The 19,561-nt window shown below is 39.0% G+C and overlaps 1 protein-coding gene across 1 annotated transcript in view; it reads left to right on the top strand.

The window, feature by feature from the left end:
• The first annotated feature begins 17,969 nt into the window (after positions 1–17,969).
• The window catches only part of LOC120533844 (anoctamin-6-like), a 136,753-nt gene continuing 135,161 nt past the window's right edge, over positions 17,970–19,561 (top strand). Inside the window, 1 exon segment of the mRNA XM_039760880.1 lies at positions 17,970–18,381. Within this exon segment, the coding sequence (XP_039616814.1) occupies positions 18,303–18,381 (79 nt within the window). The 5' untranslated portion in view covers positions 17,970–18,302.

Genomic DNA, 19,561 nt, shown 5'->3' with positions numbered 1-19,561 from the left:
TGAATTATATACAGTGGGCAATATAAAATCTATGTGTGTCTGAGAACCCAAGCAATCTAGCATGTGTTAATGACAAACATTCATTTTAAAAGTAGTTGCTCAAAGAAACTGTTCATTTGTAAAACATTTTTATTAAACCTATTAACAGCAATGGTAAAACACCAGTAAAAGAGTAATTTAAAAGAACAGAGATTTCACAATGACATTGTTTTAGTCATGAACATGAAGCTGCCACATCTGCACAAACTGTTAATACACTGTAAACTAAGATGCTGTTAGTGACAACAATTAATTCATTGAAAAGATTAGCATCGTTTGTTTGCTTCTGTACTTGTATTTAGTCACTTTCATTTGTGAAAAGACCTGCCTGCAACTGTGCTACAAAATAATTATACCCTGTGCACAGCATGCTTGCAAAGTCCTGGAAACAAATCTTGAGTCTGGTACAATCTGCAGAAATCAAGCAAAGAATATTATTGTTTATTCACTATTATACTGGAGGTCAGTTATTTCCAGATGCAAGATGTGAGGTACAGTGTATACACTAATCTATATATATAAAATTCTTTTTGCATTTGAAACGGAAATTATGTATGACCGCGTGAAACGGAAATTACATATGACCACAGAAGATATTATAATACAGGATCTAATCACTTCGTTTGTGGACGCCATTTTTATGTCGTCTTTACAAATTGTGATTATTTGTGTGAGAGTTATTTTACTGATATTGAAAAGAAGTTAACACAAACACGCCAATCTATCCCATAGAAGTGTGCCCCGCGTCACCCTCTCCCAGCCCTCCTCTCTGGACTCCAGCGCTCAGTCGTCATCCGCCAGGCACATTCTGAGTGATTTTATTTATTCATCCGAGTGACTGTCGCGGAAAATGCCACATTATAACTTTTTTTTAATTGGCAGTACTTGATAGTAGAAGAGATGAGGAAAACAGCTTTGTGTCTTTCTACTTTTTAATTGTGCCGAGCTGTAAACAATGTGAAGACTACACCGCCTTCAGCGGCGAAGGGTCGTGAGAACAAAGTGAACGCTCGGAGGAATGGAATGTCGGGCTGCTCCGCTGGGTCGAGAGCTTCGCAGTTTTGGGCGGCGTCCTCTCTTCTCGCACTGTTTGTGACACTTCGAGTGCCCCGTCAGGTCCTGGGAGAGTGGAAATCTTTGTGAATGAGTATGATTGGCACCATTGAAGCAAAAGTCTCTTTGTAAATTGATCTTCATGATTACTCACTGTCCCTTAAGGTGAGTTCAGATCACCAAAACCCTGCAACATTAAAGGTTGCTTTTATGATGACTTATTTTAAGAAGATGGAGGGTTCACATCTAAGAAGATGTACCGACCTCTTCATGTTAAGTTTTGGACTTGGGAATTTCACAAGGGATCTGCTATCGAGTGATGATCCATATACATTTAAGCTGCTGTTAGTGCTACTTACCTGTTGTGTTATAGCGTCTTTAAAATGTACATTACCCCAAAGCACTCCAGTACTGCTCAATGTATCTTTACTTCTCACATTTTAAATTTTTTACTCTTTAATAATTTATATACTATATTTTATTTTTTTTCCTTGCACTCTGGGTAATCAGCTAGTAGCAGATAAAAAAGCTATATTTGTCTTTGGGCACCTAAAGTCAGAAAAGTCAAATTTAAAAAAGCTATATTTGTCTTTGGGCACCTAAAGTCAGAAAAGTCAAATTTAAAATTGGGATTAAGAAACTGCATATATGGCAAACTCTGTAGTTCTGTCTGATCACTTTTTTGTTACATTTGGCAAAATGAACAGGTTTTGATCATTGCAACTGACTCAGATTACTATAGATTTTGAAGTACGGAAAATAAGATTAACTGTTCAGTACCAGAAGTGAAATGACCTCACCTGGAAAGCCGTAACTATCCTTCTCTTCTGAATCAGCAAAAAAAAAGCTTTGAAAACTCACACATTGCCTGAAGGCATGGTCAGAATCCCTTTGCTCGTAATTGCTTTTTACTCCTTGTCTCACAAAACACATGTTTGTGTGTTTTGGTTGACATACAAGCAGAAAACCTTTTTCCATCTAACCTGCTTCTTTCTCATTTGTTAACATCACTCTTTAAACTGATTTGTGCACAGACTTAGATTCACAACCACCGTTCAACCTTGCCAGCCCAATCCATTACCAATAGATTCAGTAAACTCAAAATTTTTAGAAATGCACATCTAAGACAAAACCAAGCAAACATTTAAAAACATAAATAGTGGTGCAGACTACCCCTATTCATGTGGTAAAAGCTTGGCTTGTAATTATTTTTTGAATGACACAGCATTGCAACTTATTACACTTACTCTAGTCAACTGTACAATAGCATCATCTTACTAAGAATACCTAATGAGAGATGGAATAATAAATATTACCTGTGTGATTGGCCTAACAAAATGTAATCTGCCCACTACGCTTCAGAACAGGGCACCTTTTATCATCTCTGTTCTTTTTAACTCCTTGGCATCTTCTTCTACATGTTCTGGGATTGCTCTACTTCAATTATTCAATTATTGTTTGGACACCCATTTCTGTAATCTTGTATTTGTCAAACTTTCCAAATCTTTTCCCACTCTACTATTCAGAATTGCTGTGCAGTTAGTCAAGGACTGATTGTGGGGTAGCTGATGATGAGCAGGATAAAGATCTGGAAAACCAGTTTATTGCTAGCAACATTCATGCACACATGCCCTCTCACTCATACCAGGTGAATTTAGAGTCATCAGTTAAGCTAACTGACATGTCTGAAATGTAAAATTAAAGTGACATACCTGGAGAAAAAGTCTCACAGACACTGAAAAAATATGCAAACCACACATCTATAGTGACCAGGCTGGGATTTGAAATGCAGACACAACTAGCTACTAATCCACTATTGGTTCAAATAGAAAGCATTAAGTAACCAGGTGTGATGATGAATGTTGTTAGTGCATATGCACCGCAAGTTGGGTGTGCAATGGGTGAGAAAGAAGATTTTTGGAGTGAGTTGGATGAAGTCATGAGCAGTGTTCCCAAGGGACAGAAAGTGGTGATTGGAGCAGATTTCAATGGGCATGTTGGGAACAGTGGAGACAAGTAGGTGATGGTTAGGTATGGTGTCAAGGAGAGGAATGAAGAAGGTCAGAGGATAGTGGATTTTGCCAAAAGGATAGACATGGCTGTGGTGAATATGTATTTTATGAAGAGGGAGGAACATAGGGTTACATATAAGAATGGAGGAATAAAATTAATGAGCCACAGCATGAAGTTATGGGAAAGAGTGGTGGAAGCTAGGTTAAGAAGTGAGGTGATCATTAGTGAGCAGCAATATGGTTTCATGCCAAGAAAGAGAACCACAGATGCAATGTTTGCTCTGAGGATGTTGATGGAGAAGTTTAGAGAAGGCCAGAAGGAGTTGCATTGCGTCTTTGTGGACCTGGAGAAAGCATATGCCTCGATAGGAGCTGTGGTATTGTATGAGGAAGTCGGGAGTGGTAGAGAAGTACGTTAGAGTTGTACAGGATATGTACGAGGGAAGTGTGGCAGTGGTGAGGTCTGCGGTAGGAGTGACGGATGCATTCAAGTTGGAGGTGGGATTACATCAAGGATTGGCTCTGAGCCCTTTCTTATTTGCAATGGTGATGGACAGGCTGACAGACAAGATTAGACAGGAGTCCCCATGGACTATGATGTTTACTGATGACATTGTGATCTGTAGTGATAGTAGGGAGCAGGTTGAGGAGACCTTGGAGAGGTGCCGATGCTCTATAGAGGAGAGGAATGAAGGTCAGTAGGAACAAGACAGAATACATGTGTGTGAATGAGAGGGAGGTCAGTGGAATGATGAGGATGCAGGTAGTAGAGTTGGTGAATGTGGATGAGTTTAAATAATTGGGATCAACAGTACAGAGTAATGGGGATTGTGGAAGAGAGGTGAAAAAGAGAGTGCAGGCAGGGTGGAATGGGTGGAGAAGAGCGTCAGGAGTAATTTGTGATAGACGGGTATCAGCAAGAGTGAAAGGGAAAGTCTACAGGATGGTAGTGAGACCAGCTATGTTATATGGGTTGGAGACAGTGGCACTGACTAGAAAGCAGGAGACAGAGCTGGAGGTGACAGAGTTAAAGATGCTAAGATTTGCACTGGGCATGACGAGGATGAACAGGATTAGAAATGAGTACATTAGAGGGTCAGCTCAAGTTGGACGGTTGGGAGACAAAGTCAGAGGGGTGAGATTGTGTTGGTTTGGACATGTGCAGAGGAGAGATGCTGGATATATTGGGAGAAGGATGCTAAGGATTGAGCTGCCATGAAAGAGGAAAAGAGGAAGGCCTAAGCGAAGGTTTATGGATGTGGTGAGAGAGGACATGCAGGTGATGGATGTAACAGAACAAGATGCAGAGGACAGAAAGATATGGAAGAAGATGACCCGCTGTGGCAACCCTTAACGGAACCAGCCGAAAGAAGCATTTACATTCTTTTGCCCTGGCCCTTTTCAATAAACATTTAAAACATTCAACAGCTGTAATTATATCTGACTTATTTAATGAAGGCAATCGCAAAACCCATTACAAAGAACACTAACATATTCATACTAGGCAAAGTTACAAACACCAATAAACATAACCTTCACATCTGTGGGATGAATGAGAAAACCAGATTAACTGAAAAAAAGAGACACAGGAGACCAAAAGAACAAAAACAGTACAATGGGAACAGGATTCAGGAAAAGATGACTGGAGCCGTGACACAGCAGTGTCACCAAGATACATTAGGATTTGCCAGTGAGGTTGTTTCATATACTGTACTGTAGAAGGATGACAAGGTTAATTACTCTGTCATTCTAAATAAGGTTTTGGCAAATGTCCTTGTGTTCAACAAGTTCTCCTGTATATTTTCCCACTTCAACCAAGTTTTATAAGACATTCAAAGAGAGTAGGTAATGATGACTGAACAGAATTAATTATGAAAAAAAGTTCATACACTATTTCAAAAGTGAGAAAAACAGTGGGGGTGGTCAATAATACATTTCTGGAAAACAAGACCAGGGGAAGGAAATCTTTTGAATTATTCTGGCCATCATTAACAAAATATCAAAGATACCTTTGTAATTCTTGATTCACACTCTCAGGCTATACATTACTTTGTGGGTGACAAGCAAATATCAAATTCAACTGAAAATTAATTTTATCACCAGATCCGCACCAAAATTTTAAAATTAACTGAAACCCATGGCTAAAAACTATATTTTTAGGGAAAAGATACAATTTAAAATCTTCTCGAAATGAAAATGTGTGCTAATTCTTATGAAGAAGGAGGTTTTCCTAAATCAATAATAATAAAAAAAAATCTCAGAAAACATGTGGAAGGAAGATTGGTAATAAAATTAAAGCATATTCTCTCCTCTGTTTTTTGTGGGGGCCAAGGGATTGGAAAAGATCAAAAGGAATACTAGGAGGATTCTTATTCTATTACAAATTTCACATTATAGTACATAGTTATTAATGTCCTTTCTCAGAAACTATCAGCAGGATGTCCTTAATGTCTTCCCTCAAAAATCATGCAAAGATTGACACAAAATAGCAGTGACCACACCAAAGCCAAAAATCAGAATGGCAACTCCAGAATAATAATAACAAAAAATAATTGGAAATCAAAATATGTATATACAAAAATGAGCATAATTAAATAATAGAAAAAAATATAATTCATGATAGTATTTAATTTCAAGACTTCAAATGTGTTGGGGTTTTTTCTCTCTTTCTTACTTGTTACATGTTATTTGATGATAGGCAGCTCTCAGTTCTGTTGTGGGTCAGTAAGTAATGCTGCACAAATCCCTGTGCTATTTAATTCATAAATTATAAGTCTGTTGATTTCACTCACAGTTTAAACTCATTGGACACCAACGAATCAAACTCCTCAGAGTAACAGGAATGCTTGCTTTTTGACATTATTCACCACTGTTTTCTTTTAAAGTATGGTATTTAATGAGACAGTACATACAGAACTGCAAAAAAATACAACTGTCTTCCTGTTCTGACATGCATTGACATCTTTCTGAAAACACAGATCATTCTGGGGTGCTTGTGACTTTGTAGTGGTAATTAATTTTAACAAACAGATACATTTAGGGCTAGAGACAGCAAATATGTCTTAATTATTATATTACCTGTCTTCAAAAGGTACCATGGCTAGTTATTATATCATTACAAAGAGCACTGCCTAGGGTCTATAACACACTCCCAATGTCAGATCTCTGTACCTGTTTTCTAGTCAAATCTAGACGTCCTTGCTAAAATGTAACTCATTGAAGATTTGCATTCAAATGTGTTTCACATGACTGCCAACTCCAACACCTTTTTGCTTTTGCCTACATCTTCTAAAATATGTGTAACTATATAAGTTATACTCATCCACCTGCCTTCTTTTTAGCCAGGTTGGCAGTATTTCATCCATTAAAGGTCCATTGGTGCCTTTCTGGTTGAACCCACAGTCTCCATCATCAGTCGCTGGGTTCAGTGGCACATTTTCCCTAGTTCCAAGAGCTGATCCAAAGCCCGGATTTCTACGTGAGGCTAACCCATGGTCATGTACCCAGGCAAATGGACTTTAGCAGTGGAGGAGACTTCTATAAGGGCTTCTCTTAAGTGCTGTATAAAAGCCAACCCAACCATGCTATCAGGAGCTGGTTTTTTGCCTGGCCTCTCCAAGTAGCTCCACCCCTTCTGACAGACTGACACCTATGAATCATTCTGCTCTTAGGGGAGTTGGCCTCATCAGTTGCAAGAGATGTACATCTTTGGTGGAACTCCACTGGAAACAGTGCTATTTAGCTTTTTTATTATCTATCCAAGATACCCTATATTTAGTCAATCAGAAAGGATTTAATTGCAAGTATATTAAAAGCATGATCAGGATAGAAAGAGAATGAAAAGGAAGCTAAGTCTAAGCCGGTCTCACATTCACATTATGTCAGCAGTGTCACCAAGATACAGACTGAGACTGAGTTGGAAGAGACAGGCGAAAGAATGGATTAGCCAGGATTTCATGCTGCAGCATTTGCTCTAGCCGACAACATATGTGAAAGCAAAACTGAGAACTCACTGATCTCAGGTGGAATATTGGGACCAAGCATGGCCTCTTTATCCCCACTGTCAACTACTACCAAGACCGCTTGTGAGTCAGTGGAATCAACTCCAAAAGGATATACAACTCTGCTTTCAGGGCACAGAGATGATGGAAATAAGCTATCTGAACTGAAGGCATTTATTACTGTTCTCAGGGTAAAAATAAATGATGCAAAGGAGGATATACCTCGTACACAAGAGAATAGACAGAATTGACATCAGAATGGACAACAGAATAGACAAGCTGATTCAGCATATAAAAGGCCAGGAGGTACATTTAAGCAATCAATTTGATGTAAACCTTAAAAAACATCTAGCAAGAATTGATGAAAAAATACAGGAAAATTTGAGCAAATTTGAGAATAAAGTAAGAGTAATCAGAGGTCATCTACAAGAAGTTAAGCAAAGATGTATGACTTGTACTGAAGAAGTTGAACAATTGGCATCCACCACTGACAAAAAAGCAACTGCTGTATAATCTGAAGGCAAAGCACTCAGGGATAAATTAGCTGCATTGGAAGATAAATATAGATGAAACAACATCAGAATCAAAGGTCTCCCTGAAAACAGTGAAATTTCAAACCCAGTGAACTCATAGCTGAGTTATTTTCTAAAACAATTGGAGAGGACTTAAATCAGACAATGAGATCTCAGCAGCTTATCATATACGTGGTTAAAATGCCTCAAAACCAAGAAGACTGATTCTTCAATTCAACAAACTTTGGGCTAAAGAAAATTTTATGTCAATTCTCAGACAGAAGGAGAACATATTTGAAAAAAACACAGTTGCATTTTCCCAGCATTATTTTCTTCAATAGCTTCCAAACAAGCAAAGCCGGCCCTAGACAATTGACCCCTGCAGCTAGAGGGTCCGGGGCAGAGTTCCGGCCACCAAGCGATTTCCTGCATTCTGAGCTGCAGAAATGCATTTTCCCGGCATCTACAACCATCACTTTTTGACGATTTCCGTTTGACACTGACAACCGTAACCGTATCACACTGACAGGAGCCAAATTTGCAGGCTGTCAGCGCAGACTGTTGTACAAGGCCCTGAGTGAAGGGTATGAGTGATGGAGGTCGGAGTGGGCTCACATAAATGTCTTTAGTGACGATACATTAACAGATAAAGCTACATTTTAGCCAGCTTTTGCTGTTTCCACCTGGCAGCACGTGGAGGTAAATAGCTAGGCCAAGCACTTTTTTTTTGCTTTTTATATTTTTTATATATTTTTTTTATTTTATGAAGTTGAGATCCACATTATTTTTTTTTATATATTTTTATTTGGTTTTATAGCTTGTTTTCATACTTTCGACATATTCAGATTTCCATATAAAATAACTTACCAGTAGATATTGAAATCAATTTCACACAAAAGACACTTTTCGAACCTTGGCACTAGCAAAGTCATGAATAAGTTCAGAATAACCAAGACATTCGACTATCTCTTGCTCAATTGAAATCAATGCCAGACTGAAGCGTAAGTGGTCACCTACTGAGGACAGAGGCACAGATGAACCGTGGAGGTGGCAACAGGCGCGCGGGCCTGAGTGAAGCGTAATGAAGATTGGAGTGCCGAGTGGAGATGTCCACGTGGAGTAATTAGGTGATGGAATATGTTGCCCGTGAATTATATATATAAAAAAATTAGTAATAGAGGTTGGAGTGAAGGAGTCTGTTGCTCCATTGGGCCCTCCGCAGCAGCGTCACATCACAGAAAAAAAAAACCTTGGGCACAGTGGGCCCCCTCCAGCTGTGGGCCGAAGCGGTCGCTTCGTTCGCTTCGCCCTAAGGTCAGCTCTGAAACAAGCTGCTTTCTACAGTATTAAACAGCGCTTATATGAACCTGAAGTCAAATACAGCCTCTTGGTTCCAGCTAAACTGATAATTATTGTTGATGGCCAATTCTACACCTTTAGTTCTCTTGAAGAAAATATGAACATGACTCATATTGTGTCCTGGTAAAACAAAGCAGATTCTGCTTGCAATTTGGTCTAATTGCAGTGTAACATTCCCTGTAACTATACACTCTATTTCCTTTTTGGCTATATTGCATTTCAGTTGCTATACTGAAATTTATTCTATTAAATATACGTACTGTAACTGAGTAACTAGTAATGTAAAGTGTCATTAGACTTAAAGTAATCTACTTTCCTCCCTTTTTATTTATTTATTTATTTTTCCTGTTTAACATTATAGCCGTAGCTTATTGTATTTGGACTGTACTATCATAAGATACCTCAACTTCAATCATTTCAACACTGCTGCTAGAGGTTTGTTTTGTTTTGGACATGCTCTTGGCATGTCTGAGAATGGGGACTTCATGAAGTGTGTTCTAGCCTCACTTGGGATGGTAAACTATGGTGAGGCTGGGTGGAGAGAAAGAGAGCAAGTTATTTGTTATTTATCTTTTTCCCTCAACAATTGTAAGCACCAACATAATAATAGGCTCCTTGGCCATAATAACTGTCAATAATAATATACCAAGGTTAAAGGTATTTTGTGAAACAACACACTACCTTTACTTAAGAATACAAAATGTCCTCAAAAGTTCAGAAGCAGTGTCTCTCTGACCAAACAGTGAACTTTTTAAGCTGGAATGTCAAAGGTCTCAATCACAATCTAAAGAGAAACATGGTATATTCTCACCTAACAGGTGTAAATATCAGCATAGTATTTTTATAGGAGATTCCCTTAATAAGTAAGGACCAGTTTAGATTGCTAAGAGATTGGATTAGCCAGATCTTTCACTCTAGATATACAAAGAAAACTAGAGGTGTGGGAAACTTAATACATAAAAGAATCTCATTTTCAGTATGACACATAACATCTTATCCTGAAGGGTTAAGTTTGATAAATATCTATGCACCAAATGTGGATGATAGAGATTTTATGCAAAATGTATTTATATCTATTCCCAATATGAACACTCATAAAATTATAATGGACAGAGATTTTAAGTGTGTTTTAAGTCCAAACCTGGATAGGTCTAACATCTAATACCACAAAAATAATTACACAGTTTGCAATGGATCATAACTTATCAGACCCATGAATGTTTTTAAATCATAACCTAAGAGTATATTTCTCCTCCTCACAAGTTCATCATGGCTACTTGAGAATGATTATTTCTTCACAGACAATAATTTTATCAGATCTTGTAAGTATGACACCATTGTTATCTCCAACCACTCCCCTCTGATCACGGAGCTTAAATTACTATGCCCTACACACTCATCTGGCGTCTTAAGAATTCACTTCCAAATAAAATATTTATTAAAGACAAATGCATCTTCAGAAGTCTCTGCAGGAATACTCTTGGAAACGCTTTTTTAAGAAGGCAGATTATTTCATATCTTTCCCACAAAAATAAATTAAAGACCATATAGGAGCCAGAGTTAATCAGTGCAATCAGCAGAATAGGTCAAGAATAAGCCAGGTCTGCAAATGAGGAACTTTATGGGAAAAGATGGGTTCTGTAATCAGAATTTAACCTCTTCACAACAGAACAAACAGAAAAGCTCATCTTAAAATTGTGACATTATTACTAGGAACATGGACAGAAAGCTAATAAGATCTTAGCTCACCGAATCCACAAGCAGCAATTCACAATGCAATTAACAGAAATTACCAACACAGATGTAAATAAGATATTTAACCATAAAAATATAACCCAGACAGAGAGAAGAGTACTAAAAGTACTTATATTCTACCAATGTTTAAAGGAGGTAATACACAATCTGATGAATTTTTTGATGCATTACAAATACTGCAGCTAAATAGTCTTAGTACAGAGGAACTGGACAAACCTCAAACACTCTCAGAATTACTGGATGCTATAAACTCTCTTCAAAGTGGGAAAGCAGCAGGCCAGAGGAATTTTATGAAAAATGTTCAAATACATTTGCTCCATTATTATTAGCAACATTTATGGAAGTCGCAGACAACACGATTCTACCTCACGCTTTTTGTCAAGCACTAATTACCATCTTCCCAAAGAAAAACAAAGCCATTACAATGTGCATCATACAGACCAATTTCACTTATGAACAATGATATTAAGATAAGTTCTCCAAAGTTCTAGCTAGAAGGACTGAGAAAGTGCTGCCCTCTGTAATATCACAAGACAAAACCAGATTTTTTAAATACAGACACTGAACTTCTAATCTTTGATGTTTGTTTAATCTAATATACTTACCAATAAAATCTAATACACCAGAGATCTTATTATCTTTGGATGCCGAAAAAGCCTTTGACATAGTGGAATGGGACTACCGATTCCAGATATATGTGCATGGATAAAACTACTTTATATCAGTCCAGAAGCCTCTATTTGTATTAACAACATTATTTCAAACTATTTCAAACTAGAACATGGTACTCGACAAGGATGCCCCCTATCATCCTAAATGTTAAGAAATTAAGGCGCTTTCTAAATAAACAGGATTCTGAGAAATTAATTCATGCATTTATCTCTAGTAGGATTGACTACTGCAATGCGGTGTTCACTGGCTGTTCAAACTGTTCTTTATACAGCCTACAGTTAATCCAAAATGCGGCTGCGAGTATTATTACAAGAACAAGAAAATATGAACACATAACTCCAGTTCTTAAATCCTTACACTGGCTCCCGGTTAAGTTTAGGGCAGATTTCAAAATCCTCCTTTTAACATATAAAGCATTAAATGGCCAAGGACCGGCTTACTTGTCTGAACTTATCATGACTTACAAACCTGAGCGCACATTAAGATCTCAAGATGCCAGTCTGCTTATGATTCCAAGGATTAATAAAATAACAGTGGGAGGTCGAGCTTTTAGTTACAGGGCCGCTAAATTGTGGAATGGTCTTCCTGCTTCTGCCCCCTCGGTCTCAGCCTTTAAATCTCGGCTGAAGACTCACTACTTCAGTTTAGCGTATTCTGACTAGAGCTGCTGATTAACTTTACATACTGCATCTCTGTTGTTAGTCATTAGCACTAAAGCATAAGTAACATGATTGTTATAATTTGTTACTAACCCTAACCTATTCTGTTTCTGTTCTCGGTACTCAAATGTGGCAATTGGTGCCATGGCCCACCTGCCAAGTTGTTTGCCTGCCTATGGTAAAGTCATCCCTGATGGAGGATCATAGGAATCATGGGAAAAAGGGGTCCTTTCATCGGATTGGCTGGCCGAGCAGCGTTTCAGCCGTGGAATGGCCAAATGGGGAGGCAGCTTGATGGATGAGGTCTCCAGGACTCTAAAAAATATCCAAATCTTATTATGTGATATCATCTACTGTTAAATTCTGCTCTGTGCTTCTAAATTTCTTATTATTATGCTGTATTGAGGATTTGTTCTGTTCTGTGTATTGTATTCTATTGACCCCCTTCTTTTGACACCCACTGCACGCCCAACCTACCTGGAAAGGGGTCTCTCTTTGAACTGCCTTTCCCAAGGTTTCTTTCATTTTTCCCTACAAGGTTTTTTTTTGGGAGTTTTTCCTTGTCTTCTCAGAGAGTCAAGGCTGGGGGGCTGTCAAGAGGCAGGGCCTGTTAAAGCCCATTGCGGCACTTCCTGTGTGATTTTGGGCTAAACAAAAATAAACTGTATTGTATTGTATTGTATTGTATCACCATCACTTTTTGCAATTGCCTTTGAGCCACTGGCCATTTACTTTCGAAATGCACCAAAGACAAAAGGGATTACCAGAGAAGGACCTGAACAGAAAATATCAAGATATATGAAGATGATATGGTACTCCATATATCAGACAAACAAACTTCCTTACCAGTAGTCCTTAATATACTAGCAAAAGGTATCAGGACTCAAATTTAATTTGAATAAAAGTGTATTTTTTTCCAGTGAACTCTCTACCACAAAATACCTGACTGAACACCTTCCCATTTATTTTAACAGATTGGTTTAAATACCTAGGGGTAAACATCACAAGTAAATATAAAGACCATTTTAAACAAAATTTTGCAATCAGCATGGAAAAAATCAAACAAGATGTGAACAGGTGTTCTACCCTCCATGTCACATTAGCAGGGAAAATCAATACTGTCAAGATGAACATCCTTCCAAAGTTTCTTTTTTTATTTCATAGCAACCCCATATACATAAACAAATCATTCTTTAAGAAATTAGGCCCAATTATAACGTAATTTATTTAGAATCTGAGACATCTATGCATCCGAAAGGCAACTCTACAAAGACCTAAACTAGAAGGAGACATGCCATTGAATAACATTCAGTTTTTGTGCGTACGCACAAAAAAATTCAGATGCACAAAACCTTGCCCAAGCCAAATTCCACGCACTTCTGCTCCATAAATCCTGATTAACGTGAAATGTAATGCATATGAACATGCTCCACACCGACTCCTCACAATGTTTTGGATATTTTAATAAGCAAGTCAATATAAATATCACCTTTCATTCAGTGTTTGGTTAAAAAACAATGGCAAAATCATGTGAAAAAAGAAGAATTTCAGTGAATGAGAAGTGGAGGCAAGGAGAAACATAGTATTTGTTGGCTTATGCAGTGGTATAGGCAAAAAAAGCATAGAGGAGACACTTGAAAGTTCAAGGTCAGAAATTTGCACAGTGCCCGAAATAAAAAAGAAGTGGTCAGATATCACAGTCGATGTGAAAATGTGAGTTGCAAACTGCTGTCTGTTTATTCTGTTTCAGACAATATTACAAAAGCTGACCCCCATGCAATGGTCAGGGGGTGATGCTGCTACTGCACAAGCTCTTCTTCAGGTGCTGACGGCACACAAACCTCTGCCTTGGAAACCGGTGGGAAACCTTTTGGCTGTGTGCAAACAGATGCTGTTTTAAGTCACAAAATGCAATAGTGGATGCTGTAAGAGATGTGGCCAATGAACTAAGGAATTTAAGGACAGTACCATGTAATACTGATCACAAATTAAATGAATTGGTTAAAAAATAAATGCTGCATCTGATTACCTGTTTTTACAATCTGCTAATTACATTCAAACGAAGATGTAATGCTGTTCGATTTTGCTGATCATTTGGTGGGCCATGGTCTGGCTCATCATACCACATCTCTTCAGGTACAGGCAAGCCATGATTGTGTGACACATTATGAAGCACACTACATACTTGTACAATGCGACACACGTTTGGTGCACAACAGAGCAGCATTTTAATAGAGTGGAAATGCTTTTTATTTACATATTCAAAAAAAATTAATTCTCTGAAGGTGCCTTTATAGTGTAGCATCGGCACCGAATGCCACAACAGATGGATTCGCTGCTCTTTACCCTTAAAAGGACTGCTTGCCTTTTGCCATATTCATTGGAAAAGGCACCCGTGACTGTGCAGTGCTGCCGTTTTTATATGTTCTCCATCTATATTCATTGTTTTGGTATTCATCCCTGCCTGATGTTAACTTGTCCGGCATCGTTACAATAGCAATGTGCATGCAGCTGAACACTCCGATTACATTTGAAAAACCTGACATTTCCGAAAGAATTGCTCTTTGACGTTTCCTAGTTCAACCACAGTATAAGGAAATCTTATATGTCTGGATGACAAGCGGATAATATCACCATGGCCATTCCATGCCCCATTATATTGTTACAGAGTGATTACAATCAAGTGAATTAAGTTTGTAAACAATATGTAATTTAATTTGATGTGTTTAATAAAACCCTCATCCTAGATGTTAATCTAAAAAAGAAAAACAGACCACAGAAACAGTAGCTCTGCTTTGATGCTGGGTGCCACCAATTTGCAAAACTGAGCAGAAACTTGCATATACAAGGGGGAAGGCTGCCGTGAAAATGTGTATGGCTTTATGCCAAGTGTAGTTTTTATACACCTTGAAGTGAGCGTGGAAATGGGTGTACGCAACAATTTTGTGAGTATGCACCATTTATACATGATGCCCCTGGACATTGACACAAACTGATGAATATACACAAACCTGGTCTGTAATAGAAATAATATCTTGCTGTACTTCTTTATATGCTCTTAACATCTCAGAAAAGAAGTGGAAGGCATCCATGCATAGAAAACACTCTAGCTCCATATATGCAAATCATTCAATCATTCAGCTTAATTTTCCAAAATGTATCCAGGCCAAGATTTAACCTGTGAATGTTGCAATCTTGCTCCAGCCTCACTGGGCCATATGTTTTGGGAGTGAACCAAAACAGCATCATTCTGGATAAAAATCTTTGAATGCCTATCAGACAGCCTTGATGTCACAATCACTCTTAACTCACTAACAGCTGTGTTTGGAGATTGTAATTGCTTATACCACATTACTAGCAAGATTTATCTTGTCCAAATGGAAGAATCCCAGCCTACCTGTTATAAGTTAGTGGGTAAATGATGTTCTGTACTATTTGAAACTGGAAAAAATCAAATTCTCACTTAGAGGATCTGTTCAAAACTTTTTATTTAAATACAGCAAGATCTAATTAATACAATTTAAGAATAAATATTTATATCGGGGATAAGGACATTCTCCCTTCTCTGCTGTTTTTAAATATTTGCTCTGGTTCTCCTTTCTTTCTCTCGGGCAGGGGTTGAATTCTTAATTTATCAAGTACAACTTCCATCCATCCATTATCCAACCCGCTATATCCTAACTACAGGGTCATGGGGGTCTGCTGGAGCCAAACCCAGCCAACACAGGGCGCAAGGCAGGAAACAAACCCCGGGCAGGGCGCCAGCCCACCAAAAGGCGCACACACACACACCAAGCACACACTAGGGACAATTTAGAATCGCCAATGCACCTAAACTGCATGTCTTTGGATTGTGGGAGGAAACCGGAGCACCCTGAGGAAACCCACACAGACACAGGGAGAACATGCAAACTCCACGCAGGGAGGACCCGGGAAGCAAACCAGGGTCTCCTAACTGTGAGGCAGCAGCGCTACCCACTGTACCACCGTGCCGCCCCAAGTACAACTTGATTGTATGTAATATTATCTTTTTTGTTGTATAAGTTAGTCTTGATTGTATGGAATCATTCCCTTCTCAGGTCCAGAAAAAGGATGCTCCGAGGAGACATGCAGGTAATAATTCATTGTACTACAAGTATGTACACATGACAACAAACGTGATCTTAACCTTGACCCACAACCACACTTATGCAGGTCCTTTTGCAGGTGCCATTCAACCTAAACAGCATGGTTTTGAAATATGGCAGATAAACTGGCTTATATAGAGGATAAACAGCATACACACAGGCAAAACATAGTAACTCCACACAGAGCCGGCCTTAGGGCGAAGCGAATGAAGCGACCGCTTCGGGCCCACAGCTGGAGGGGCCCACTGCAAGGTTTTTTCCTGTGATGCGACGCTGCTGCGGAGGGCCCAATGGAGCAACAGACTCCTTCACTCCAACTGCTATTACTGATTTTTTTACATATATAATTCACGGGCAACATATTCCATCACCTAATTACTCCACGTGGACATCTCCACTTGGCACTCCAATCTTCATTACGCTTCACTCAGGCCCGCGCGCCTGTTGCCGCCTCCACGGCTCATCTGTGCCTCTGTCCTCAATAGGCGGCCACTTAAGCTTCAGTCTGGCATTGATTTTAATTGAGCAAGAGATAGTCGAATCTCTTGATTATTCTGAACTTATTCATGAGTTTGCCAGTGCCAAGGTTCGAAAAGTGTCTTTTGTGTGAAATAGATTTCAATATCTGCTGGTAAGTTATTTTATACGGAAATCTGAATATCTCGAAAGTATAAAAATAAGCTTTAAAACCGAATAAAAATGTTAAAACAAAATAATGTGGATCTCAACTTCATAAAATAAAAAAAATATATAAAAAATATAAAAAGCAAAAAAAAAAGTGCTTGGCCTAGCTATTTACCTCCACATGCTGCCTGGTGGAAAAAGTAAAAGCTGGCGAAAATATAGCTTTATCTGTTAATGTATCGTTACTAAAGACATTTATGCGGGCCCACTCCGACCTCCATCACTCATACCCTTGACTCAGGGCCTTGTACGACAGTCTGCACTGACAGCCTGCAAATTTGGCTCGGGCCGGAATCAATTTGCTTCGGGCCCGAAATTGTCTAGGGCCGGCTCTGCTCCACAAAGACAATGACTGGACAGGCTTTAAACACCAGTTCATTGAGGAAGCATTGCTAACTGTTTTAATTTTCTGTTTTAATAATGTCCTATTCAAATATGCAAATTAAGTCACCTCATGTTAATTATCTAGTCTAAGTTAAGGATCATAATACTCTACCTGGCTCTCTCTTTGTGCTACCAGCCATCTCTCTATATTTTCCTAACCTTCTTAGTCTGGGTCATGAGGAATTGTGGTCTGCCTCTGTGCCATTACTCTCCATGTTCTAAATCTAACTAATCTAATTTGGTGTCTAGGAGCAAGACAGGCTCCACATTTACACATAAATCCACACTGGACCACGGTTTTACATTACTACAACCGCGCGGCCAATACACGAACACATTCAAAACAGTGATTTGAGACTTTTGGTACTGAATCTTTAAGCGGGCTGCTAGACTGTTGTAGCGGTAATGTATGCGCCACCATGCCACCCAATTACCAATAATGCTAACGTGAAATTATATTGGATTTGAGCCACTTGGTACTTTGAAAACTACTTCATCTTATCGCATGCGACGAAAGGGTGGGCAGCAGCGTGCGACAGGGTGCGTACTCAAGATAACCCTGGAACAGTTAGCCAAATGAACAAGTTAAGAAGCTAAGTTCACGAAGCCGGTCTCTCTTATCACTTTGATAATGGCTTTTTCGTGCTATTAACTGATGTTATCAGCGGCCTGTCGTTAGGTCGCACTTTATTTCCGAGTGGAATCCTCAGCGGCAGCCCGCTTGTCGGCTCTGTGATTCTCTCTCTCTTTCTGCAGCTTTAAGCTCGGCTGTCAAACTCGTTTTGTGTGTGGGGTGTGTGCGGCGTATCTTAACAATCGTACCCAGCAGTTCCTGCTCAGTTGCGTCACACTACTATGCACGACCGAATCTTGTAGTTTTTTTTTTCTTTTTTTAACTCCATCGGGGTCATTCTTTGGTAAACGCCCTCTTATTGTACCAAAGGACGGGCAGCCATTCTTTTAAACTTTTTTTTTTACTTCAGCGGCACGTTGTGTCGGCTGAATCTTTCGCGTTTTAAAGCTTTTATTGACTTTTTTCACTAAGATGAGTATGAATGACCGAGATGATGTGCGTCTGGACGTAGAGATGGAAGAAGTGGAGAAGCTCTCCGGTATCTATAATGGTAAGCTCTATAAGCCTTCGCTGCTGTGGGCATTTCTTGCTTCTTTTCTTTTGCTACTTGCTTTTTCGTTAAAGTCTCCTCATTACGCACAGCGCCTCTGCTTATGTGAATTGGTGGAAAGCAAAAGAGTCTAGCAGTGGGCTCGAGTTATGAATTTGCAACACCTGGAGGAAGGGCAAACAAAAACACCGAAAAAAACTTTTTAAAATAATCAGTGGTGCTTTGTTGGGGCTACTTTTGACAGATATTACCATTCTAGGATCAACAAAAGCCCCTATTGCGGGTGTGTTTTTCTGTCTTTTACTGTAACGCTTCGGTTTACAGCGCCCTTATTCCTTTGATTTATTTATTTATTTTTTCCTTTGGAAACTCCCAATTTGAATTTCACTGCAGGTTATATAAGTAGCATTATTTAAAAAGTATCCCGTCATCGTCGGCCGCCTTTTGCTTCACTTTTACGACGAGGCCAACGCGATTATTTTCCAGCCTTCATTTCGGCTGAGGGTTGGAACTTGTTGGACAGATCTGACGATATTGTGAAATCTGAGCAATTGAGCTCTTGATTTTTCAGTATAACTCGCCTGGCACAATTACTAACCGAAAGCCTCAGAGTAGAAGTGCTAGAAATCTGAAGTATACGAGGGCAGCGAGCCCCCGTCACTACCGCCTTGAAGGGTGCTACGCGGTTGCAGCGCATTTTCATGTCAGTGATTTCTTGAACTTGCCTTGAAAAAGGAAATGCAGTCACGTCCGTCCATTTTTAAGTGGCATTAGTCAGTTAGGCGCGGCTGGGGCCTGACCGATGCCAGTGTCAATCTTTATAGCGCCTTTCAAGGACAGAAACCACCAAGAGGAAGACTGAAATAAAACAAATATAGTAAAACTAGACAGTAAAGTCCTATCAAACAGCGTTCAACCAAGGAAGGATAAGGTTGGTAGGTTTCACCTTATATCGGCATTTTTTTTCCCAGAAAATAAATTTTTTTGTGTCATTTATGCAAAATTTACCTTAACAATGGCAATGTTGCCCCCCTTCCTTTTTTTTGAATAACCGATTTTAAAGTAACAACTTGACATATTGACTGGCAGTCTCAGAGTTTTTCACGCTTCATCAGGTCGCTTGCTAACTAATCTTAGTTTATTTAAACTGACAAGATTGAACTCCTAATAGTCCTGGTAT

This window comes from Polypterus senegalus, chromosome 8 (assembly GCF_016835505.1).
Source record: "Polypterus senegalus isolate Bchr_013 chromosome 8, ASM1683550v1, whole genome shotgun sequence".
Classification (NCBI taxonomy): domain Eukaryota; kingdom Metazoa; phylum Chordata; class Cladistia; order Polypteriformes; family Polypteridae; genus Polypterus; species Polypterus senegalus.
This window is presented reverse-complemented; position numbering and strand designations above follow the sequence as displayed.